At 43.3% G+C, this 27,470-nt stretch overlaps 1 protein-coding gene across 1 annotated transcript in view; it reads right to left on the minus strand.

Moving 5' to 3' along the window:
- Positions 1-295: 295 nt before the first annotated feature.
- The window catches only part of GABRA4 (gamma-aminobutyric acid type A receptor subunit alpha4), a 71,691-nt gene continuing 44,516 nt past the window's right edge, over positions 296-27,470 (minus strand). Inside the window, exon 9 of the mRNA XM_028744253.2 lies at positions 296-12,059. Within this exon, the coding sequence (XP_028600086.2) occupies positions 11,526-12,059 (534 nt within the window). The 3' untranslated portion in view covers positions 296-11,525. The remainder of the gene's footprint in view (positions 12,060-27,470) is intronic.

Consider the following 27,470-nt stretch of genomic DNA (forward strand, 5'->3'; position numbering starts at 1 on the left):
GGAAAACAGGTAGAGACAAACAGGACTCCACTGCGCCATCTGGTGGCACAATGTTATATTGCATATACAACGCATATAAATCTCTTTTTCTTTGCCAATCTAGCTGAGTCCTGGGTGTCCCTATTTTCATCAGAGAAATGTTGGAGGGTATGGCCATAGGATGTGCTTTTCATTGGAGAAATGTTGAAGGGTATGGAACTGCCGCAGTGAGGGGGTGGACTCATTTGGGGAGAAGGTCCCATGGAAGATGTCTTGACCAAGGGCCCCCCAGAATCTGGAGCCGACACTGGTTAAGAACTCTCACAATATAGTATTTTATTGACATCAGCAGCATACATTGGAATATAACAGGAACAGTTTTGCACAACCTCTCCCTTTTCAAGATGGATTTCTTTTTTTTTCTTCAAAAGACACAGATGTTCATAATACAGGTAAGGTAACAATTAAGCTGCACAATACCAAAACAAGTTTACAGTTATTTTCACCACTCTGGATTTTTGTGGTTTGGGTCAGGTGACCGAGACTGAATGTATACATTCAGATTCAATAATTAGCTGGGCTATTTTATCATCGTCGTTATTATTTACTCATTAATCCTCTGGGCACATTGCTTTACCATGCAATCCTACATTCGGATCTACTCAAACATTAGTCCCACTGAGTTCAATGGGCCTTACTCACCAGTAGACAGGTATAGGATTGCACATGTACAGTGCAAATCTATACATGTCCATGCAAAAGTAAACCCCATTTGGTTCAATGGGACTTATAGGAGAGTGTGAATAGAATTGCAACTTGTGATGAATGGACTGGGACACTTTTGGACTTGATGACTCAGATGAATGTGCTGTGTCCATTTCAAACAGCCCCCAAACTCCATTTTAAGAATCATCCCAGCTTGAAACTAGCACAATCAAACTAAACTGTGCAGAAGTTCGATTTCCTCTGCATAATTCAGTGCTGGATGGACCTGTCACATTTTTCTTCTTGATCAGGTTATTTCTAGGATGTGGTTGTGTATTGTCTGCCTACCAATCTCAGTGTTTTCTCCCTTTTAAATGGAAATCTGCCTTGGTTAGTAAGCTGAGATTCAGGTATCCAACTTGATGTTATGCCTTAAGCTGTTCTGATTGGCTTTTCACAAGCCCGAAAATCTTCACATACTTGAATAGGGCATGAAGAAGGAGAGGAGGAGGAGGAGGAGGAGGAGTTTGGATTTGATATCCCGCCTTTCACTTCCCTTAAGGAGTCTCAAAGCAGCTAACAATCTCCTTTTCCCTTCCTCCCCCACAACAAACACTCTGTGAGGTGAGTGAGGTTGAGAGACTTCAGAGAAGTGTGACTGGCCCAAGGTCACCCAGCAGCTGCATGTGGAGGAGTCGGGAAGCGAACCCGGTTCACCAGATTACGAGTCCACCACTCTTAACCACTGCACCACGCTGGCTCTCTTTACACGACAGTAAACAGGGCTCTCTTTTTGCTAATTGTGAAGATTTTCCTTGTCATGAAGCAAGATTCGAGTGCCTGAAAAATTCAGAGTTCATATCCAGATAGAGTTTGGAGTTCAGTGACGCTGTGGGGTACAGTGCTACCTCAGTTTATGAACAACCCTGTTTACGAACTATTCGGTTTACAAACTCCACAAAACCAGAAGTAGTGTTCTGGTTTGCGAACTTCACCTCAGTCTATGAATGGAAGCCAAACGATGGAAGGGCCCCAGCGGCAGGAGGCCTCATTAGGGAAAGTGTGCCTTGGTTTAAGAATGGATTTGGTTTAAGAACGTACTTCAGGAACGGATTAAGTTCATAATCCGAGGTACCACTGTAATTTCTTGCAGTGCTGGGCCTACCATCCTCCAGAGTGAGATTTGTCAATGTGACTGCTGAAAGTGCTATAAAATGGCCAATATTCGAAATCTCAGCTGTGGCCTTCCGTTTTCAACAGCTCCTCTTTTACTCTGCCACAGTTCCAGGTCTTCTGTTTTCTTTCCCCACCCCGTCTAACATTTCAGCATATAGTTTTGTGTGTATAACATCACTGGAACTTCCAGTTAATGGCTATTTCAACATACAGCTTCTTGTGTACAAGATCTCAAGTTCAGTCACTGGCATCTCCAGTTGAAGAGGCCTGATCTAAGGGGTTAAGATAAGATGGCAGATCCCGGAAATGGTAGAGTGAACCAAACCACTGCAGGTAGTCAGTGCCACTTTGAGTGGTCTTTCACACTAAACAACAACACCCTACATATACAAAACTATCGCAGCAGGGAGAATGTTGTGACACAGCCCATTCCTACTGTGCTAATTCTCTAGCTGTGCAAGTTGCTTTTTTCTATACAGGGCGCACACCAAAATGTGGCCCTCTCTGCCTGCAGTGTAGGGCATCTTTCCCATCGTGCCACAGATTCTGCTGCACGTGTAAACCAGACTTCAGATAGTAGAGCAGGGAATGCCTTCGGCCTGAGCCCGTCAAGAGCCGCTGGAGCCAGTCCACATCAATGTGCTACCTGAGGCATTGGTCTGAGTCAGTATTAAGAAGCACCTTTTACCTCTATTTAAAATACACATTGACAAATTAAAGAGTTGTTTTTGTGCTATTGATTCCAGCAGGCATGTAACTGGACATAGGACAACTCTTTTTTTCTGACAGTCAACACAATCCGCCCTATGGAACGCCCTCCCATCAGATGTCAAGGAAATAAGCAGCTATCCCATTTTTAAAAGACATCTGAAGGCAGCCTTGTTTAGGGAAGTTTTTAATATTTAGTGCTGTATTGTTTTTAACACTCAATTGGGAGCCGCCCACAATGGCTGAGGAAACTCAGCCAGATGGGCTGGGGTATAAATAATAAATTATTATTATTATTAAAAAATATTAGTATTATTATCATGCCATCTGTGCAGGTTCAATGGGAATGAATGGGTGAATTGTATTAAAATGCTACAGTACTCTCACCCAAGAGTTGTTCCTAATGAACATGGTACAAATATCTAGTTGCACACATTTGCAACTTGTTCATACAAGTTGTTTACTGGCTTTAAAACTAAATCCATGATAGTGTAGGTGACCACATTTGTGATGTATTGGTGATATGCAGAAATTCTGAAGGTTGTGTGGATCACGCTGAACGTTTTTGCTGTGGAGGGGAAGGGGGGAGGTAAAAGTGTTTTCTGTGGACAGGATTCAACCAATGTGTCCTGTCAGTGGAAGTCTTGCAGAAGGGCTTCTGCTAGGACAAGGGGCCTTTCCCACTTTCCCTCATCCTGCACCCCTCACAATTGACTCAAGGGTCAAGAGAACCACTGGAACAGCAAACAGGGGGAGGGGAGGGAGATTGTTCCATCTGGCAAGCCAAAATGTTTTCCCTGATGGAAGGATCGCCTTATGGCAATGTTGAATTCCTCCTTCCATCTTCAGTATAACAACCGTTTAACAGTGTGGGATATAACAAGGAAACATTGGCTGTGCCCTGTCCTCAATGGACTACCACCACAGCAAGATGGAAGCAACACCAGCTGATGTCTAAGAATGAGACCAAACACTTTGAATAACTATAAACTAAGTCTTATTTTTAAAACTTTTTGTAGTGCTTCAAAACCCTGCGAAACCAGTTGGGCCAGAGGCAACAAGGAGAGAAAAGAAACCACAAATGCCTCTATCATGCTACTGTCAGCTCCTAAAACGCTCTTGTCTCCAATATTTCCAACCCTAGATTTGAAAGGAACAGCAACAACAACAAAATAACCCCAGACAATAAGATTGTCTCTCTTCCAATTCAACCGAAACAATGAAGCACATACATAGTCATCTTTTCCCTTCTGAAAATGCATTATTCATGGTTCCTCTTGCCATGAAAGTGAATAAGCTCTGAGCTGCTGGGGAGGGAGCCTATGACATTAATTGGTGCAGTGATGAGGTTTATAAGCCCCTTCAGCTGAAATGTGGAAGAAAGCAAAATATTCATGATTTCCAGGCTCCCTGGTTTCTTATGTTCTCACATAAGAGGACAACAAGCTGTCATAATTAAGAGTCAACAAGCCAAGCTACAATATTTTAACACGTAAAGTGACTGAGTTTGGGAGTCCTGTTGAGCAATTCATGCAGATTTCTGCCTTCTCCATCAATCTCCATTCCACCTCTCTCTTTTTTTAATAATAATAAAAAAAACCAATAAACATGCTTATAAATAACAGTGACTTGAAAAGAAACACCTTTTGTTCTGTATGACAACCACAGTTATACAGTCCTTGTTTCTTTGTAGAAGAAAACAGTGGCTTTTGATAAGTCACTCCAGAAGACAATGTGGATACAGAATTTTGTTAAGTTGTACAGCAAGCATGCTGAAACCAGATAATCGGAAACAAGTTAAAAAAAATAAATCAGAGTAGATCAACAAACTAATCAAAGTTAATTATAGCAGTACACATAATACACATTAGTTCTCTTGTCTCATTATCTTCCACTTCTCAATGCCTGCAAGACATTTGATGTTGCAGATAGAAGTGTGGGGGGTGGGGAATAAAAGGAAACAGTTGCAAATGAGCTTTGCTTGGTAAGATGTACAACTTGTGGGTGTGCACACACTTTGTAACTCTACGTATTGGGAGAAAGATAGTTGTACTTAGGTGCATTGAAACCAGTGGGGGAACTAACTCAATGCTCATTCCTTTTGATAGGACTTAAGCATGGCAAACCTTCTTGGGCTCCAGGCCTGCTAAAGACTATGAGTTGGATCTTGCCCTCTTGAACAAGGGTGCTGCTGCTTGGAGGAAACTTTCCTTCCATGAACTTCCTTAAGTTGATTTAGGAGCCAGTCTTGTTTGAGGTGTTTCCTCCCTCTCCCACCTGTCCTCCCCTCACATTGCTTTGGAAGACACCCACCCACCTGCAGGGGGAAAGAAGGGATGGGGAAATTGTCTTCAATTCAATCAACTTATCTTAGGGGCCAAGCCAATGGCCCTAATCCAACTCCTATTAGTAAGGACTAAGCCCCATTAAAAGCAACTATCCTTGAGTTAGTCACTACTATCTTGTTCCATTGATTTCAAGGGGAGTAAGTGCTAACTAGCAATCTACGGCTGGACTGAGAGCACTGTTGATGAAACATCTACGTTGGGCTGATCCCAGATATTTAGGCCCAGTTCTGTAGGCAGAGGGAAGATTCACTAGGTAATGCTGGTTGTGATGAAGTTAATTTATTTATTATTGTTGTGTTTCTACTCCCAAGAGGTGCTAGTGAGATTTCCTCTCCTCAAGTGCTGAAATAACTTGACCACACTTAGGCTGGATCTACATTGATTCTTAAAAACATTATTAAAAATAATGTTATATAATGCTCAATGCATTTTTCCATTGCTGGTGGATCGCTGCTCTGCAGCACACTCAGGTGTCACATTTCTAACATTATAACCAACGGGTGTAGATGAGTCCTTAGATTCTATGCAACGTGACTTGCTCTGGCCAGGACATTTGCTGTGAAGGCAGCAAAGTGTATTTGTCAGGGCCCTGGTGATAGCCCCCACACCTTGTGGAAGCTCCTCTCAAGAAGCATCATGAGAAGGAACCATTTGTGAGAACCAGCAGCGCACTGTTGTGTGCTCTTTGTGCAGCTGGAATTGGAAAAATCACACAAAACATGCTAAGCACATACACTGGAGGCTGGTCCACTTGTCAAAGAGGTACTGGGTCACCAACCTCACTTTGTTCTCAGCCAGCCCTCCACGTCCTTACTGGAGGCTGGGGGCGGATACTGTCTTTCAGTTTCCTTCTCCTTTCCCATGCACAACTCAAAAGGGAGGAAAATGGGGACAAAAGATGAATTAGTTGGCCCTGCCTGTTGATGTGCCTCCACCTACTGATGGTCTCCCTACCTTCTGCCCTAACATTCCCATTGAGCACAGGGCATCACTGATCCTATATTGAACACCTATGTGAAAGTACCAGTCCTCACAAAAGATGCCTTTTTATGGATGGAACCCACTGGATGACCCCTTCATGTTCCCAAGGGACTCTTGATAACAAGGAGCTCTAGTTTATATAAGTCATATGTTTGATTGAAGAAAAAAAATTCACACTGTTTCACACTGCCCTTTGAAGAATCTCTGTCTGGATTTGAGAAGTTTTCTGAAGCCACCTTCACAGAATTGCATCTGTTCTTGACGCATTTGCCGATTTACAAAGGAAAAGAAGCTAATTTACAAAGAAAAGCTAATTTACCAATTAAAAAGGAGGATTCTCTCATTGCCTTCTTCAAAAGGATTGAAGACACAATTCAAATTTTACATTCCAATAGACTGGTTTGCTTTGAAAATCCTTATAATGCAAGAACACAGGAAAGATGTCCCCCAAAAGTAAATCAAATTACATATTACAAAGCAACACAATAGAAAATATTTTTTAAAGCATATCTGTTGCATCAGCAGATTCAGTACTGGAAACCAAACATGCTCAGCTGGCGGTGCTTATACATCAACAAAAAAAAAAAAATACATTTTGCTTCTCAGAGACTTAAGCTCAGAACACTTAAAAAAACACTGTATAAAAATGATAAGGATGGTTGTTCCTTCTTGACTTGGAATAGAATTATCTTTATCTGTGTTTTGGGGATGTAAGCACACAGGTGTTGAGAGGTATTTATATGATCCCTTGTAAAATGACAGATTAAAAGGGGAAAGATTTGAAAATAGCCTCAGAAACTTTCTTAAGAGGGAAAGGAAATCTTGCTCTGTATTCAAATCTATAAGGGGCTACTTCCATTCTCAAGTTGTACAATCCCAGGGAGATATTGGTTGCCCTATTCCTTTGCCAGTTCCTAGACACTACTGTGTTTGATCCCAGAGTTGGGAGGTGGGGAACTGTAGGGAAGCTGGGGCTTTACTCATGATTTCCCAGCATTTTTTAAAATGGCCATTGGTGAAGAATGACAGCATGAAAGGACAATCACCATTCAAATGAAGAAAGAAGTACGAGAGGGAGGGTGCATGTCAGATGAGGGAAGAATGTAGATTGGTGAAGAAAGCAACCTTAACAGCAATATTGCAGGCTTCTGAGGCACCCAGAAAATCTGTGTCTCCTCTGACTAGAAACTACTTCAATGAAGCCCAGGTCATCTGAAACAGAGGGGAAGCAAGCAATTTCGCATGCTTTATTGGAGAAACCAGTAAACAAGTTGTATTTGTGGGTTGTGACTCTGCCTGGATAGCTCAAAGAAGGAGATTTGATTGTGAGTTATTAACTGCAGTGGGCCCAGCTACTTGTGGGGCTGAAGACAGATATGGTGCAAGAAGAACAATGTGAAGAACTCAAGAAAGATGGCACCCATGGTTGGAGCATGGAGTGTAGGAGGCTGGGGCCTACTTCACATGAACAAACTATTCTTTTGCCACACACAGCAGTGTACTTGGGTGTCTGACCATGTGAAGAAACTTCAGTGTGAACCTACTACTTACTCAAGGACAGCTGCAGCCATCTTGATGAGCGAATATAAACAATTAGTCGATTCTCAAGAGAGGTCTGCACAACTCGCAACCCACCAAGCCAAACACAGCCCACCAGTCATGCACTGTGGCCTGCCAGATAGCTGCCAGCATACTACAGAAAATGATAATTTATCAAGCCCCTGGTAGCCCACTAACTACAGCTAGCAGACTATATACAGCTTGTTTGCTTAGTCATCGTGCAGGCCCAATTCCCAAGATGGCATGGAGGAAATGAACAATGTGATTTCATAAAGGCAGAGAAACAATAATGTAACCCAACCAAAAAGCTTTTACTATCTACTACTTGTAGGTCTTTGAAATCTTTGAATCATTGTTATGTACTTTCAGCAGAGTCCAAAATTCACAAGGTGTGACAGAGAAAAAGGCTTCTGTAAGTGCCATCTGTAATGCATTGATTTCCTCTGATTTCCCCAGTCTTTGCTTCATAAATGTACTACATGACTCAAAATAAATACAAAACATTCCAACTGGACAGCTACAATATTGAAATTTCCAGAATGTGGAGGTGGACACATATTTTACCGTGAATCTGCACCTGAATGATTCAAACAAGTTTGCCTTAGAGTGAGAGGACTCATTTAAGGACAATTTGATCACCTGTATGGGCTCAGGCTTAACTCTGATTACCACCTCCCCCTCTCAGAATCTAACTTAGATATGGGGCAATAATAAAACCATTAATTCATTTCACTAGTTCCACCATCTATGGAATTCTAATAACATTGGGCTTACCAGTTGTAGAGTCTGTTAAGCAAGAATGGCGTCATCTAAAGATAGTATTCTAGCTAGCTGCCATGCATAGAGCCATCTGTACCACAGTCGGAGTTACTGCCATGAAGGTAGAGACAGGTCACCTGGTCACACCTTTAGCTCTGCCTATTTTATTGTGCCGTTCCTTTTGACTGCTCTTCTGTTTGGCTACTACTTCTGAAGTGAGGCCCCTCCTAAACTCACAGAGATGCCCCACATGTTTTAAAACCCTAGAAGATCAGGATTCAGAAATGCATGGGGAGCCTCCATTAGAACAGGAGGTCCCCCATTTCAGAAGTAGAATTATTATTATTATTATTATTATTATTATTATTATTATTATTATCACGGTAATACCCCACCCATCTGGCTGGGTTTCCTCAGCCACTCTGGGTGGCTTCCAACAGAACATTAAAAACACGATAAAAGATCAGACATAAAAAACTTTCCTAAACAGGGCTGCCTTCAGATGTCTTCTAAAAGTCAGAGAGTTGTTTAGTTCCTTGACATCTGATGGGAAGGCATTCCGCATTGCGGGTGCCACTACTGAGGAGGTCCACTGCCTGGTTCCCTGTAACCTCACTTCTCGCACTGGGGGAACCACCAGAAGGCCCTCGGAGCTAGATCTCAGTGTCTGAGCTGAACGATGGAGGTGGAGATGCTCCTTCAGGTATATTGGGCTGAAGCCGTAAGAATGCAAGTAACTTTAATATCAGACCAAGCACCCATCTAGTCCAGCATCCTGTTCTTACAGTGGCCAGCCATACCTGAGTATGACAACACTCTTCTCTGTCCTGAACCTTCCAACTTTCAGCTTCAATGGAGGACCCCAACTTCTTGTATTTTTATGGGAAAGGGAGGAAAACTTGTTTCAATTCACATTCTCTGCACTATGCATAATCGAAAACAGTCAAGAGTCACGCAGTGATGGGCAGTGCTTCTTCATGGCACTTGAGAAGGCTCTTTTTAGAACAGTATGAAACCAGGTGAACTATAAGAAGAAAGCTTGGAAACAGGCATTTTTAAAGGGACTTTGTCAATATATCTTTGGAAAACATGGGCAATAACGGCTGCCTGCTTTTAAAGGCACTGAATACACTACTAGAGAGAAGACAGAAGTACAGTGGTACCTCGGGTTACAAACTTAATTCATTCCAGAGGTCCGTTCTTAACCCAAAACCGTTCTTAACCTGAGGCGCACTTTCGCTAATGGGGCCTCCCACTGCCGCTGCACTGCTGGCGTGCGATTTCCATTCTCATCCTGGGGCAAAGTTTGCAACCCGGAGCAACTACTTCCGGGTTAGCGGAACTAGCAACTACTTAGTTAACTACTTACTTAGTTAGCAACTAGCAACTACTTCTGGGTTAGCGGAGTTCGTAACCTGAAGCGTTTGTAACCCGAGGTACCACTGTAGTGTTCTAGGGGTGATCCTAGAAAGTTATTCATTCACCTGAACCTTCACAGCTTGCATTACAGACAGACATACCAAAATGTTGAAGGAAGTATTCCTAGTTACTTCCCATGCCAATGTTCTGACCTACCCCTCTTGTACCATATTGACTGTCTACCTTTTGGTAAAACATTCAATCCAGGGAGTGGGGAGACTCGTGGACAGATAAAGAAGAAATGCAGAAATGAGCAGAGACAGGAGGAGAGAGACAATTTTGATGGAAACAAAACTTTCCGAGCTTGATCTTTCTTTTCTTTTCAGAGCTGTAACTCAAGAGAAACACAAATGGCTCTCCAAAGCAATCCCGTAGGACTAGCTCACAGACTAGCTCCAGCGCAATGTTATCATAATGTTGCTGCAGTGCTGCCAAAATTTAACATTTGTAGTTTGTAGCTGCCACTAATCCACATTCTAAATATTTATGGGTTGGTGCTGTGGGTTGTACAATTCGGCTAAACCAGTAAAGTGCTTAAAACACGGTACTCTCGGAATTGGCTCATTTCTTATGTTCTGACACTGGTATGGGAATCGCTTTGCCATGACCCAGTTCCATGGTCAGATAGAGTCTGTTCAACATTCATGTGGGAAACATAGGTTCCTACATACAAATGTCACAGAAGTACCTAGGTTAAAATCCACAGGAAGCAGCCCCAGTGCCACAGTGGAGAGACCTGAAGTTACTGTGATTAAGGCCACTGAAACAGGAACAACAACCAGGCCCTGGTTCAATATTCACATATTCAAACTAAGATGTATTAGAAATCTAAGCTAAAGTCATCAAAGCAAGTGAAGAGGGGAAACATCCTGGCAAGCGAGGGAAGGAAAAACAAAAATATCACGGAAAGTAGAGGGGCAAATCCATCCATTTGGTACTGCTTTTCTATAAAACAACTGTTGAAGGGTAAACATTAAGTGAACTTGAACCTAACATAGCTTAAATGGAAGAATGATGCTTAAATGATTTATGGAGGATGCACATGAAATGCAGGGCAATGCAACTAGCAAGTTGATTTAAATGATGCAAGTTCCAGTTTACTTAGACAGGTTATATTATCCAATTCAAGCTTAGCACTATTGTGTCCCATTCATATTAGTGGAACTGACTTAAATTGGGCTTGGTCATGACCCTAATTTGCCAGCCAAAAATATTTTGTGCAAGTGTTTTACCTTAAGACCCGCCCAAGCTTAGTTCAAAAACATAATTGCCTGTGCATTTTGTTTAGTGGAAATTATCTACCCCCTTATTTGCATAGCTCTTTTCTCCTAAAGCTTCCCCACATACAGCAAGTTTTTTTTTGCTTTGCTTTCCACTACATGAATGCTTGTGGGGTTTTTTTCCAAGGTGTGTCTTTACCAGCAAAGGTATGAATAACCTCCAATTCACAGCCACCCCAACTCACAGGAGAGAATACTGCCCTGCAGCTAGGCCATGAAAACATCAGCTTCTACTTACTGATGCACACTTTCGGGAAAGCCAGACCACATTTATTGTATACATGTATCTGCATATCACTATAATATATTTGCTTCCCATCTCTGTTCTTCCCAATGGCCCCATGCATTTTTGTTCAAACAGAACACCATTTCAAGAAGGCCTGGAAGACAGTGTCCATACTCCCTGCCCCTCCATTTTGCTGCGTTAATTTTCCTAATAATACCTGCCCTTTACCATGGGAAAACGAGCACAGAGCTTTCTCTCTCTCTTTTTTTTTATAAAATAAGCATTAAAGGTTTCTTTTTTAAAAAATAGCTTTAAAAGAAGAAACTCTGCATTCAAATGTGTGTAGAATAAATTTCAGAAAAAACCTACTACATAGCAGCAAGACTACATTAGACTTTTCGATTTCTCCATCGTGTCCTTGGATAGATACACCACCCAGTAGACCATATTAAATGCTCCAAAGGTGACGGGGAACAAAATGCGTGCATATTTGTCTATCTTACTGGTGCCAGAGCTTGAGGGTGGGGGAGGAGGGGGAGGAGCGACGACTGACGACTTGGAAGGCGCCCCCAAAGTATTTGCTGTAGTCTGAATCTGCTCCAGTCTAGATCCAAGTAAACGGTGAATGGTTGGAGATCCAGCCGTGGCTTGCTGGGGAATATATCCTGTTAAAACTGGGGTAGAGGGAGGAGCTGAAGGAGTAGCTCTTGCAGAAGCCAATGTTTCTGATATGCTAATTCGGCTGAAGGGGTTCGGACTTGATGCTGAAGGAGATCGGGGCATAACGTCCGAAGGCCCCTGAGTTACCGTTGAAGGTGGCATGGAACTGTTTCCTGTATCAATTCTCCTGACGCCCTCCGTTTCCGCCTGTACGGTGGTATTAGTTCTTTTTCTCACATTTGAATTCGAGTCCGTGCTCTGCAATATGAAAAAGAACAACATCAGAAAATATCATGAGCAGATCAAATCGCGAGCAGGATTTGAAATATGAGCAGCGGTAGAAAATTTGATAATATATGAAATAGAAGAGAATGTCCTCGGCGAAACGTTTATTAAAATGCAATATGTAAATGGGATGGGATTAAGAACAGCACGGGGGGGAGCAGGAGGTCAAAGTTTAAAGAGAAATGTATAACAAATTTGGGATCTGGAATTTATATCTAAAGATTTTAAAGTTTAATAAAAAATTGACACAAAAAGAACATCTGCAGCTTTAGAAAAAAAATTGCATAAGCAAAATCCTGAAATTTAGGAATGTGGCTAGGGCATTCAGTGCAGATTTGTTGATCAACATGAAATCTCTTATTCCCATTACATTGCAACATATTCATATGGCCAGTTAGACAATCATAGTTAGAAAACTATCTCACTGAATTTTCGTTGTGATGTGGCAATGTAGACACTAGACAGCTATTTTGGTTGGGTTGCTGACGATTGAGAAGCTATTCGGCATATTACATAAAGTTATATCACAGTAGAATTCCAGACTGTAGCATTTCATACTGCAGAGTACAGGGAGTTATTTGCTCCCCTACATAAAGACCTCCCAAAATGTAAAAAACCAGTAGATCAAGGTCATGCTAAAACTTTCAGCCTGAAGAGCTACTTTGCATAGAGTAGACGGAGGATACATACAATGGACAAACCTCTCAATGTGAAGGAACATTCCACTGTGCAGTCAGAAGTGGTACAGTTCATTATTCTACCACTTCTGTCTACAACCTCATTCTGGTAATATGTTGAAAGGCTCTGACAACAGGGACAATATCCATGGGAAAGATCCATGTAAGATCCATGTGCAAGCCACATCGATATTTCTGGAAATAGCCCAGGTACTCAGTTGTGTTCTAGCGCAACTCTATGCCCATTTTAATAAACCCCCGGGTAGGAAATGTTTTCAGCACACTGTAGTTTGCATAGTTCATGAGGACTGAATTTCAAATCTGGATGTAAAGCTTATTCATAGAGATTGTATGCTTAGCCCAGTGTGAAATGGTGCAGTGTGACTGACCTTAATACTCACAGCTATGGCTAAATGTGGCTCCAATTTTCAGGGAGTAAAAAAAAATAAAAATCTTAATTGAATAAACACCAATGATGTAACTCATTTGAGCATTCTTTCTTCCTGACAAAATAAATCTTGACCCAAAGTAATCCTCTCTCTTGCAGTACGAAAGAACATAGGAATTTGATGAGTCTGTGAAATTTTTTGAACGCTGTGGATATCTTTTTGTATCCAGCATTGCTTCTGATGACAAATGGTTTTACAGCAGAATTCTGTATGTGCCTACTCAGAATTAAGTGTCTCTGAGTTCAAAGGAACGTATTTGCAGGTAAATGGGTATAGGTTTGTAGTCTTTAGTTGCAGCCATGCATACATTTACGTCCAAACACACTGCCCAGGCCTGCAGCCACAGCAGGCGCTGTGATTCTCCAGCAGTTTCAGAGGTGCACTCCATTGTCTTGTGAGACAAAAGGATGCCACCAACCCTCTACATGTACAAACATGCAATTTGATGTATAAATCCATCTCCATTTTTCCAGTGTGCTGATTTGTTAAGGCGTTCATGCTGTTAGACTACAACTCCCATCATCGCTGATCATTAGCCATCCTGGCTGGGACTGATGGGAGTTGGAGTCCATCAACATCCCAAGTACCACATTGGTTATGCCTTGGCTTGAGTAAGTGGAATTGGGAGGGGAAATAAGCATAGGCAAAGTTGAGGAGAGTTAGAAGAATGGCATGCCTGCAGAATGGCATACACTTAGTAGAGTCCCTTTGTTACACATACAACCTAACATGTGGCAGGATATACACGTATACAACTGAGCTTCACAATTCTTTCATCTCGAAAAGGGGAGAAAGCAATGTACCATGTGGACTTACACACAGGTTGTGTAATTTTGCATAGAAGTTTATAACACTCTGAGAACAGAGCATTCACTGCTACTTAAGAAATCCTTGACAATACAGTGGTACCTCGGGTTACATATGCTTCAGGTTACAGACTCCACTAACCCAGAAATAGTACCTCAGGTTAAGTACTTTGCTTCAGGATAAGAACAGAAATCGTGCTCCAGCGGCACAGCAGCAGCAAGAGGCCCCATTAGCTAAAGTGGTGCTTCAGGTTAAGAACAGCTTCAAGTTAAGAACGGACCCCCCCAGAACGAATTAAGTAGTTAACCCGAGGTACCACTGTAAAGCACTTTAAGCCTTCAAACATGCAGAGAAATCCAGTGGCAATGTGCACATCTTTGAAAACACAGAGTAATTAAATGGTAAGAAAACTCGGTTACGCCATCGAGTGCTCTACATGATGGCACAATGGGGGTGGGGATTTGTTAGGAAGGAAACATAATTGTTTCCCACACAAATCATTTACATTTGAAGAGGAACCCAAAAATATGATTGTGTGCTGCCACAATAATGTATAATATACAGGAAGAGCTCTTTAATGTGGTCTTTTGAACCCTGTTACTATTAGGCCTACTGCCAGCGTTTCTGCCACTTGAGAATGCACCGCATGAAGAGACAGAAGAAGAATAACAGTGGAAAATAAAACCGTTTAAAGATAAAGGTTTGTTTCTAGGACCCCTGCCTGATATGTTATTATTGTTTATTTACTAGAGTGGTGATTATGCAGGGTTGGGGTGTTGTTTTGATGAACAGGATGGTTTTTTTTTATGAACAGGGTAACCTTTGATACTGTTCCCCACAGAAACTGATACAAATTACATTGCAATGTGTCAGGGACCTGCCATCAGTGCCGGAGGGAGAGAGCAAGATCCAGAGGGATTGCAGAGAGCGTCCCGGGATTGGGAGAGGCAGCCCATCTTCTGGGGAAGAGAATCAGCGTAGCACCAGTGGAGAAGGGGGGCAGATGGGGGAAGCGGCGAGGCGGTCCCATGACTCCTTGCCTGGGACCAGCGGGGAGAGTAGGGGTCCGCCACTGCCTACGCCCTCCTTGCGCAGAAGGCTTCCGCGCAGAGAGAGTAGGAGGAGACTGGGCGTCAAAGAGCTTCTTTGCTGGAAGAAGTTTAAGAAACGCCCACTGACGGATTCTGCCAGCGATTGAGACAGCCACGGGAGAGTGGCTGTCCGGACAGAAAAGGTTCACTCAGGCAACCCAGCCAGGTGTTTGCACCGGCTTACGCACGAGCAACCCCTAGAACCATTACACAATGCAAATGCTTTCCTTTCGAAATGGAATCCGAAGCACCTTATTGTGGAAAAAAAGATAGCTTAATTTTCCTCAGAGGTGTTCTCTGTTATGCATTCAGCTGACAGTGTGTTCCTGGCCTTTACTTCAGGTAGGCCAAAACTTGCAGTATTAAGCAGAATTTACTTCTGAGATCTCCCCTTCCAGAAACATTTAGTCATTACCTCTCCAACACAGTGTTTTGAAAAGGTGTGTGTGTGTGTGTGTGTTTGACAGCCAGAAACAGCAGACTTTTAACTTTTTTGATTTCTCCCAAGGGCTCGCACAAGATGCTCTTTTCATCAGTACAGTCACTTGTGGAAATCTTATCAGCTCTATTTGGCACAAAGGTATGATAACTAGGCAAACTTCCTTGCAGGCATGTATAAATATTGTAATTAATGCTGCAGCCGTCTCTTTCCAAATGGAAGCACATTTAATTGACCGTGTGTAATCCAATGGAGTATGCCGTTGGCATAATTTGCTGCAAATCTGTCTAATCTATTGTTAAACATTATGGCAGCTCTGTTCAATAAGATTGTGTGTCTCACCTTATGGTTCAAAATCCATCTTGATACAATAAGGGGCGGCGAGGGGTGGGGGGAGAGGAGCTACTAATCTCTGTTTGCAAAAACAACTCACAGATCCTCCGCTGCTTCCTCCTCACCAACTAAACTCTCTAGGTGTGACCGCTTGTTATCAAGCAAACGTGGTGCTCAAGTACAAGCCAACCCATGCTCTTTGATTTTTAACAAGGTTTGCCCATTAGAAACAGCTGTTCACCTACAGTGCAAATTTTGAAGAAGAAGAAAGTCCTCTGAGCCACTGTAATCCTCCACTTGAGCCAGAAAAAGAAGTATTATATTGTTTTGCTCGTATTAGCAGCTTATGACAAGCAAGCCAATTTTGCACTCCAGTGAAGTCAGATTGCAAATTTAGCATGAGCTGAAACTGTGCATCCCGGCACAAGCTGAGATTTGCAGCAGGTGGCTCACCTGCCTACTAATCAGCACCACAAAAATTACAAACAAAAATTACAAACAATGGAACCAAATGAACAAGTAAAAAACATACCAAAGTAGATTTAGAGAGCAAGACACAGAATTCCAGAATATCATGGAGATGGTATATCTAAAGGTATGTATCTGCCCCACAAGCTGAACAACTGCAGAATTTAATATTTGGGCTCTTCCTAGCACACAGCAGCCAACACTCTTATTCTTCATTCTAGAATCTACCCTGCCCTCCCAGTCTACTTTAAGTCCTCCTGGGAAAGACTAACCCAGCCTTTCCCAACCTGGTGTCTTCCAGATGTTGTTGGACTCATACCTGACCATTGGTCGTGTTGCCTAGGGGTGATGGAGCAACATCTGGAGTGCAACAGGCTGGAGAAGACTGGACTAGCCTATGATTATTCTAAAATAGTAACCTGAATGAAGGAATGGCACTGTTGCAGTAGTTAGAGTGACACCACATTCAGTGTTTTGCTCTCCGCCGGAAGCAACGTGCACTGAACTGGCATGGAGATGGGGGTGGGAATGCGCAATACAATGGCATCATGTTATTGTGGGAGATTAGTAGCCAAACCTAGCATTCATATTCTTGCTAGTTAGCATGAGAAGGGGTTAATACAACAGAACTGCATTGCTGATACTCAGATACTCAAACCATAGAAATACAATTGGGAGGGAGGGCTTTGTGTGATGTCATTTCCCCTCCGCTGCTGGAAAGGAAGGAGAAAATGATATTTCCTGTTCCTCTCTCTCTTCTGTTGACCAGCAATGGATACAAGAGATGCCTCCACTTGCTCCAACTTTAGGCACATGCCAAAAGCTGTACCTTTACCTTTACCTATACTGTAAGTATTTTCCCTGCATAGTTTTTACTGCTGCCATTGCAATATTATAAGTGAGTAATTCATCTTTTTAAACTTACTTCCCAAGTTGTTGCCTGATTCTTTGTTAAGCAGGGTGAGATAGGGAGAGCCACAGCTCACTCCATAGCTGGACTTGCTCAAAACAAGGTTTTACAGTCTAATTTCTATGCTTTTAATTTTGCTGCCAAGGGTGGGGTATTAAAGCTCCACTCAACCCCCACAAATGGGCACCTGGAGGGATAAATCACAATTAATATCCTCTCCTGCCCATTAAATCCCATCCCACAGTTATGTGTTTCTTTTACTAGACCTTGTTTTTGTAAAGTGCCTAAAGGTTTTCTTACAATCAGGCAGCGTATACATTTTATTAACTAAATAAAATAGATAAAAACCAGCAGGGAGATGGGTGGAATACTGATAGCAGACACATATCCTCCAAAAGAACTAGTTAGGTTCCCCCTTGGGATTTTTCATGAAAATCATTATTATATTCTTCATGCTCCTGAGTTAGGTTCTTCTTGTTTTTATTCCAATAAATTGTATATTTAAAGATGTATGGATTTTCTTTTAAAAAAACAAAACAAATTCTTGTGAAAAAGCATTTCCTTGCGAATCAGGTCAAGGCAAAATGTTTCCTTTTCTGGTAATCTCCTAATCTTTATTAGCACAATATTTAACCCTTGTCATGTACCCCTGGAGAGCGCAGCTTAGAAACTAGGTCAGCTTCCAGCAAACCCTCTTCTAACATTCGGTGTCTGCTTCAAAGTAAATGGTAGGATTCCCCACCCCCCAAAACTAAAAGTTAGTGGCAATTAAAACTAGCAGAGTTTATTCTCTGATTATCTAGGCTGCTTTCCCATGTAGCAACTACAGGTTGGGTTTTAACTTCTGTTCCGAAGCCAGCACAAAAGGAGGCATGCTAGTTCAGAATGTTTCCGAATGTTTCCCATTATGCTCATTATCTTTCCCTCACAATTGTCCTCCAATGCTCTGTTTGTTGGAAGTCCTCACAAAGAAGCCCCCTTTGGTGGCTTCGGCAGGGCAATTTGGCATGGGGAGGCCAAGGTGGGACTGGCATGCGCGTTCCCATGCTCCCTGCTCATGTCTTCATTCACTATTCAGGCACAACTAAAGGGTTAATTCCATTAGCGCTGAAGTCAACTAGCCAAAAGGGATACGGCTGGAGGTGTTGCTTAGCAACCAAGAAGAGGGGCATAAATTTGCTGGGGTGCCATGTGTCCTGATTAGTTCTGTAGTTCAGAGGGAGTTTTCCCCCTTGTATTGGTTGAATGTCTCCCTCTGATGTACAAAGTCCGAAATAAGAAAGACAAGACCTCTCTGTTCCTTTCTTCTCAAATTATACCAGTGTCCTCAGTACTGGTGCTGACATTTAAAGCCCTAAACGGCCTTGGTTCTGTATACCTGAAGGAGTGTCTCCACCCCCATCGTTCAACCCAGACACTGAGGTCCAGCACCGAGGGCCTTCTGGCGGTTCCCTCACTGTGAGAAGTGAGGTTACACAGAACCAGGCAGAGGGCCTTCTCAGTAGTGGCGCCCGCCCTGTGGAACACCCTCCCACCAGATGTCAAGGAAATAAGCAACTATCCTACTTTTAAAAGACATCTGAAGGCAGCCCTGTTTAGGGAAGTTTTTAACGTTTAATGCTGTACAGTGGAACTTTGGGTTACATTACCGGCCCCCCCGGAAGTGTTTCGCTGCGTGCGCAGAAGTGGTCTACTGCTGTGCGTGCATGCACAGAAGCAAAAAAACCGCAGAAGTGCTAAATCGTGCTATGCGCAGAAGTGGCACCTCCAGTAGTGTAAACTTCAGGATACAGCCAGACCTCAGGAATGGATCCCATTCGCAACGAGAGGTACCACTGTGTTGTGTTTTTAATATTCGATTGGGAGCCGCCCAGAGTGGCTGGGGAAACCCAGCCAGATGGGTGGGATATAAATAATAATATATTATTATTATTATTATTATTATTATTATTATTATTATTATTATTTGCTATTAGGTTTTATTTTCTCTCCAGTCTCCACCTGCATCATTTAAGTGACTTTGCTAACACTATTTACTCTCACACTATACATTATGACTCACCAAGCCAGACTCACGTGGCCTATCAACCTTCTATTGTGGCTTGTGAGATACTTGACAAACTTCCCTTTCTGAAGTCCAAGCAAGGCAAAAAAAAACCACCTCTCAACCCCTAGGAGACTCATTGAGCATCTCTGTAGCATCCCTCTAGGGCAGGGGTAGCCAATGTGGTGCCTTCCAGATGTTTTGGACTGCATCTTTCATCGGCCCCAGCCAGCATGCTTAATGAGAAGAGATAACTGGAATCCTGAATACTGCGAATAATTCAGAGACGTTTTTTAGGTGAACACTCAGTTCATCCTGGCTACTGGCTTCCTTGATTTCACCCTATATAAACAGAGTGCATGCCCTGGAATAGAATTATAAAATAATACCCCACATTCCCTGCAGATGCACATTGCAGGAGATGATGAATAGTGATAGCCCTTTTGGAATAACTTGCTTAGCAATTCTGATCTTCTCATTAAGGATTCTCAATAAGCTTCGGAGGAACTCCAGGGTTCCACAGAACATAATTTGAAAACCACTGGGGAAGCCGCAAAAGATTGAGGGGGGTGTGTGTGTGTGTTATAAGACTGTTGGAAGGGGCAAAACAACCTTCCTCCAGGTCAAACCCCTTGTCACAAGGGAGGGCATCCATCTATCAGCCTCGCACACAGTAATCCATACAATCCAAAGCATGGTGTTTATAAGTAGCAAGTAGCAAAAAGGTACTAACCCTCCAGATAGCAAGTAAGTGCTTTTCCTTCTTAGAAACTAAATGTGGGAAGGGCTGTAACTCAGTGGCTCAGCATCAGCTTGCATGCAGAAGCTTCTATTGCAGGTACCTTCAGTTATGAATACGAGCGACCCAGACCTCCAAGTGTCCCTATTTTCCAAGGACAGTCACAGATTTACAGACGTCATCCCTGTTTCTGATTTGATCCAGGGCAGCTGTCTACCAGCTCCACCTGCTACGGAGGCTGAGACCCTACATGCCTGCGGACTGTCTTGCCAGAGTGGTGCATGCTCTAGTTATCTCCCGCTTGGACTACTGCAATGCGCTCTACGCGGAGCTACCTTTAACCCGGAAACTGCAATTAATCCAGAATGCGGCAGCTAGACTGGTGACTGGGAGTGGCCGCCGGAACCACGTAACACCAATCTTGAAAGACCTACATTGCCTCACAGTACGTTTCCAAGCACAATTCAAAGTGTTGGTGCTGACCTTTAAAGCCCTAAATGGCCTCGGTCCTGGATACCTGAAGGAGCGTCTCCACCCCCATCGTTCAGCCCAGACACTGAGGTCCAGTGCCAAGGGCCTTCTGGCGGTTCCCTCATTGCGAGAAGTGAGGTTACAGGGAACCAGACAGAGGGCCTTCTTGGTAGTGGCGCCCGCCCTTCAGATGTGAAGGAAATAAGTAGCTATCTTATCTTTAAAAGACAACTGAAGGCAGCCCTGTTTAGGGAAGTTTTTAATATTTAATGCTGTATTGTTTTTAACACTCGATTGGAAGCCGCCCAGAGTGGCTGGGGAAACTCAGCCAGAAGGCCAGGGTATAAATAACAAATTATTATTATTATTATTATTATTATTATTATTATTATTATTATCCCAGAATGTCCCACTTTTCCTTAGGATGTCCCTATTTTCATCAGAGAATTGTTAGAGGGTATGGAGTTATGCGACCCCCAAGCCAATGAGATAAGTAACAATACAACCTTTAGAAGACATCTTAAGTTTCCTGTGTTCCTACAAATGGATTAACAAGCCTAATTTGAAATGTCACCATAAGTGACCTTCAGATCAATCTTGCTGGATCCGTATTTCCTATCACAAATATTCTGAGGCATCTTCTCCCAAGCTACACTCCACCTGTGTATTTTCTTTTCAATTATCTTCAAACTGCATACTATAAATATGAACTCCTGCAAGCCAATTACTTCTTATGACTTCACCCCAGCAAAGAAACTCTGAACCTAGAAGCAATCAGAGGCGAAATGAACTCTTATATGTAACCCATTTTTATTTCAGATGAAATAAAGTTTGTTGCTGGAGTGGAGAATAGGGCCCATGAATTTTGCATGATTTTCCAGTTCGTGGAAACCAATTATTCACTTGTTGCCTCAAAAATATGGGTAACGAAAGAAAAACAATTTAGATAAAGCAGCACGGCAAGCTTTTGTTTTAATGCTATTATTTTATGAGAAGCTGGGGACAAATAAAAGAGGGGGAACCTGGGGGGAAATGCAAGAAAGGGTGATTGCTTTTGCAGTGTCCATAAGGAAGGGGCTAGTAAAACCAATGTAGGGCAGTGTTTGTGCATATACAATGAAGTAACCAAAGTTAAATTAGCTTACGAAGGGACATGTGAAACTTATAGCCTTTGGAGGCCTGTTTGGAGAAGTTATTGCATTGGGTTAACCAAGAAAAAAAATTTAATTGCTTATGCTTTAGGCCAAATGTTGGTACTTGCGGTGGAAAGAGCGAGGGCAGGGAAGAGTTTAATTACAGAAGTACAAGTAAATCTCAGAAGGAACCAGAAGGTTTGAAATTATTTCCAAGTCCCATCAAACTCTTTCATTACATTTGCATTCATATCACATGAGACTGGCCATGGATGGTGCCATTGCGTCCTGCTTTACAGATGACAATCCGTTAACTGAAGAAGACCTCTATCTGAAGGGCAGCCTGGCCCAAGTCCAGTTTAAAAATGAGGAGCCATAAAAACTTCTGGGAAATGATATCTAACGAGATGAAGAAAATGTTGAAATATACATTTATTAAAAAACCAGAAGCATTTTTATTAGGCATTGTAGGAGATGATATAAATAGAAATGATTGTAAGTTGTTCTTATATGCAATGACAGCAGCAAGGATCTAAGTGGCATGAAAATGGAAGCAAGAAGAATTACCGACGAAAGAAGAATGGAGGATGAAACTGATGGACTATGCAGAACTTGATAAACAGGAAGAATTCAAAACATTTGTAGGTTTGCAGGAAGTTTTGTAAGGGGTGGCGGAAATGACCGGCAGAATCCAAGACCAGGGAGAAGAGTCGGTGGAAGAAGATTGGGAAAAATTTTAAGTATATTTACAGAAATACTGTAAAATTAATGAATGCTAGAAGGATGCTGGAAGTAAGTTATAGGGCTTTAGTAGAAACGCTATAAAGAACTAAGTAAGTATAGTGATAATGGGTAAAGGTGTAAAATGTAAAGCTAAATTGCGTTAAGATAAATTATGGAACTAAATTTGAGAAAGAGGAAAAGGACTTGCTGAAACAACTAAATTGAACTAGAATACAAAAAAGGGAGGTGTGAGGAAGTCAAGGAAAGAAGTAAATGAAAGATAAGGACATGAAAATATTGGTTTTTTATTTTCTCTTTTTTCTTTTTTAAATGTCTTTGCCTTTTAAATGTTTTTGTTCTTTCTTTTTTAATGTTTTGATGCACTGTTGGTGTTTTTTCTTATTGTATTTTTTTCTTTTTTAATTATCTTTGAAACTTTTTACTGTATTTGTTAAACTCTAATAAATATTTTTTTTTTTTAAAAAAAGGAAGTTTTGTAAGGGGAACAATTTGAACTATTGCCTTATTGAACGAAAGGTTGACATTGGTTATGATATGAAGGTAATATGAATTTAAGAAATGCAGGAGAAATTATTAAAATGGGAGATCATCAGAGGAGCTGATGGAAGTCCAAAAGATTGTATAAGAGGTGGACATTTGTAAAATGTATGACAATATAAATGTTTTAAAATGAATAAACAATTATAAAGAAATTAAATAAAAACGAGGAGCCATAAGAAAGGAGAACAAAGGCTTTGAAGTTGCCCATCAATAGCTCCTGAATAGGCATGGGGGCCACCTTGCCCCAGTCTCCTCCACTGCGGTGAGATGTGTTCTTATTTAAATTATAGTAATTATATTTGGGGGATGCGGGTGGTACTGTGGGTTAAACCACAGAGCCTAGAACTTGCCGATCAGAAGGTCGGCGGTTCGAATCCCTGCAACGGGGTGAGCTCCTATTGCTCGGTCCCTGCTCTTGGCAACCTAGCAGTTTGAAAGCACGTCAAAGTGCAAGTAGATACCGTATTTTTTGCTCTATTGGACGCACCGGACCATAGGAGGGGGAGAACAGGGGGGGAAAATTCTTGTTCTCCCCCTCTAAAACAAGGTGCGTTCTGTGCGTTCAAGGTGCGTTCACCCAAAGCCTCCAGAGCCCAGTGGGAGTTCCCGCTGGGCTCTGGAGGCTTTGGGTTCCTTTTGACCTGCTCTTTGGGGCTGGCGGGGGGGGAGCGCTGCTTTCCCCCACCACCAGCCCGAAAGACCAGGTTAGGGAACAGCGGGAAGGCGGCGCTCCGCCTCCCCACTGTCCCCCAAGCTTGTGGGGCTGGCGGTGGGGAAAGCAGTGCTTCTCCCCACTGCCAGCCTCCAAACCAGGTTGGGGAACAGCGGGAAGGCGGCGCTCCACCTCCCTGCTGTCCCCCAGCTTGTGGGGATGGCGGTAGGGAGAAGCGCTGCTTTCCCCACCACCAGCCTCCAAACCAGGTCGGGTTTGGAGGCCACTATCCGCAAGCCTTGGGAGCCCGGCGGGAGTTCCCGCCGACCCCTCTCGCTCTCCAGGCTTCAGCGAAAGCCTGCATTCACTCCATAGGACGCACACACATTTCCCCTTCATTTTTGGAGGGGAAAAAGTGCGTCCTATAGAGCGAAAAATACGGTAAATAGGTACTGCTCCGACAGGAAGGTAAACGGCGTTTCCGTGCGCTGCTCTGGTTCGCCAGGAGCGGCTTAGTCATGCCGGCCACATGACCCAGAAGCTGTACGCCGGCTCCCTCGGCCAATAAAGCGAGATGAGCGCCGCAACCCCAGAGTTGGCCACGACTGGACCTAATGGTCAGGGGTCCCTTTACCTTTAATTATATCTGGATTGACATCTATACATATACATTTTCATATTATATGCAAATCCATGTCCTTTTCGCTTACTTATGTACTTCTTCTTTTCTGATGATTTAATATGGGGCAGTCAAAGTGCTTTTCCTTTTCCTTTCCTGCTCCCCACTTCCTTTTTTAAAAGCTTCCCACCACATCAAGCATCATCTTGCTGGCTGCAGCAATCTTGTGGCTTTCCTGGGAATAAAATACCCTTGGGAATGATGCTATGTTATCATTCCCAGGAGTATTCTTCGGGGGGGGGGGAGGTGGCTGATCCCAAGGGGAGACTTTGAACACTGAGTGTGGGGGCTGGGAGTGAAGAAGAAGGAGACTAGAGCTCCACGACATGTAGGATTTATCAGCCCTGTTGTGTCTCCCTTCTTGGCTGATTGGCAAAGGAACCTTTTCCTCTTGTGATGGATCTTAAACCCTTGTTCCTCACTCCTGAGCTGAGCATGCGCTGGATATGTCAGCTGTTCTATTGCTGTAATATTTTGAGTCTGAGTGTAAAGTACATGCCCAGCCTTTTTGGCCAGTTCAGATGGTGTGATAGCACTTTGATGGTGTGGCTTTATCTCAGGGTCAGCCTAAATGAGCTGAGGCTTCATTTTATACAGCAATGTCTCATGTGGATGTCTGCTTCCGATAACAGTTTAATGGAGGGTAATTTCCTTCAGATGCGTCAAGTGAAAATAAAAGCCTCTGCGTTTCCTGTTCATTTTATCGCACCCTTAAAACATGGCACTAAACAAGGACTGTATACAATTCCATCTCTGCCTGTAGTGTCCAATCCACTTTCTTAGGACTGGGCCAGGGAAACTTTTTGAGAATATGCAGCCTGAAGAATGGTCTCGGAAAGGATTTTCCAAAATGTCGTTGACACATAGTAGGCACCAATTTGAAAGATAAAATTGTGAGAAACCAATTTGAAAGATAAAATTGTGAGAAGCCTTCCCAGCTTCAAAGCTTTCTAGCCTTTTCTAGCCTTGAAAATCCTAGTTAAAAGTGTACAGAAGAGTCACACCATGAGTCCCAGGATCATAGGTTGGAGTCAGTCCCAAAAACTAACCCCACAGCAAGTCCAGCATCCAATCTTTAAAGTAATCATGGCGGTGCAATGTAGACTGAGACCACAGCATGCAAAGAAGGGAAGTTTAATCGTTCCTTTTCCCACTATGATTTCCCCCAGAATCAGCCCCACACCAAGTAGTGAAAGGTGAGTGGAAGCTCCCATTGGTGCCCATGGGAGATTTTTTGTATTTACTACTTAGAGCAGTGTTTCCCAACCGGTGTTCCGCGGCACACTAGTGTGCCGCGAGACGTTGCCTGGTGTGCCGCGAGATGTTGCCTGGAGGGAGGTGGGCGAGTCGGGCGGCGAGAGGCGGGGCGGCGGTGGCGAGGAGAGGCCGCCCAGCGCGGGGCTCTCGCCGTCTGCCTGCCTGGCTGCCTGCGTGGCGCTGACGTCACGGGGCTGTAACGTGCCCCACATAGGCACACGCGGGGCGGCGAGCGAGCTCCCTCCCACATCCCATCGCCGCTCGCTTCGGCCAGCCTACTGGGCTGTCGCAGGCGGAAGGCCTGCGCATGCGCGAGGTTTTTGCGCCTTCGGGATTCCCTTCACGCCTTCCTCCTCCCGGGTCCTTGAGAGCGCGGGAAGCGGCAGCGCGAGACCGGCGTTGAGCCTGGTAGGTATTGCGCTTGCCAAGGCAGTCATTTGGGAAATGAAAACTTGCAAAGCAAGCAACCAGTTCAATCTGAAGTACGTGTATGCTTAATATCCTGTATCTGAAACCTGTTCTGCCCCCTCCCCCACACTTGGTGCCATTTTCATCTACACATGCAGCAGAGTAAGTTGACCCAGAATAGTACCAATTCAGATGGCAGATGGGAGAATGAAAGTGCTGAATGCTTTCCCATGTAGAACAGTCCCTGCAAATAAAAACCTAGCATATTTGGAAGAGGGATGCTAGCCTAACCATTACCTTCTATGCTGTTACTATTTTTTTATTTATTTTTTTACATAAGTAAAAAGTGACCTTTCCCCATCTGGCATGGTGGTGTGCCTCGAGATTTTTTTCATGAAACAAGTGTGCCTTTGCCCAAAAAAGGTTGGGAAACACTGACTTAGAGCATGGAGGCGGCTGGGAATGATGGTACAGGAGATAATAAACAAACCTTTCTTCCCCACATGCAGTGATCCTGATCTGGATAAGGGCCCCACAAGCTTACTTTTAAGTTTAAATATGCTGCATGGAGCTGCCTACTCTTGAACATAATCTATAATTTTGACCTTCAGACCTCCTTGCCTATCTAGGAAAATGGCAACAAGGAAGTAAAGCAAAGAGGTCTGGTTTTACGGGGAGAAAAAGAGTGTACAGGGGTATCTCAGTTTTCGAATGTCTCCACTGACGAACATTTCGGTTTTCGAACACCATAAACCCAGAAGTACCTGCTTCGGTTTTCGAACACACCTCAGAAGTCGAACGTGCCACGTAGCTTCCGCTGAGTGCAAGATCCTGAGGCCTAGCTGCTGGCTGTTGAGTTTTTGGTTTTCAAACGTTTCAGAACTCGAACTGTCTTCCGGAATGGATTACGCTCAAAAACCGAGGTACCACTGTAATTGCTACTGGTGTTGCAGATGCACTGCTTTCTGCCTTAGTAACACTGAAATGTTACTGTAGTAACACTGAAATGTTACTGTAGTAACACGTAGTAACACTTAGTAACACTGAAATGTAAGACTGAAGGGAAATGACAAAGAAGTCAGTTTAAGTAAGGGTGCAGTCTAGGCTGTGGACAAAAGTAATAGTCTCAAAGGAAGCTAGAGGACAATGGAAAGCAAGATGGGCTCAAACCACCCTAGAATGGAAGCTGACCATGCACTTCACCCCTGACACAGCTTTGAATGCACTTTTGGTCAACATTTCACTAGTCACGTTTTTAAAAGGTAAAGGTACCCCTGCCCATACGGGCCAGTCTTGACAGACTCTGGGGTTGTGCACCCATCTCACTCAAGAGGCCGGGGGCCAGCGCTGTCCGGAGACACTTCCGGGTCACGTGGCCAGCGTGACAAGCTGCATCTGGTGAGCCAGCGCAGCACACGGAACACCGTTTACCTTGCCGCTAGTAAGCGGTCCCTATTTATCTACTTGCACCCGAGGGTGCTTTCGAACTGCTAGGTTGGCAGGCGCTGGGACCGTGCGACAGGAGCGCACCCCGCCGTGGGGA

The sequence above is a fragment of the Podarcis muralis genome, chromosome 9 (genome assembly GCF_964188315.1).
Source record: "Podarcis muralis chromosome 9, rPodMur119.hap1.1, whole genome shotgun sequence".
In the NCBI taxonomy this organism is placed as follows: Eukaryota; Metazoa; Chordata; class Lepidosauria; order Squamata; family Lacertidae; genus Podarcis; species Podarcis muralis.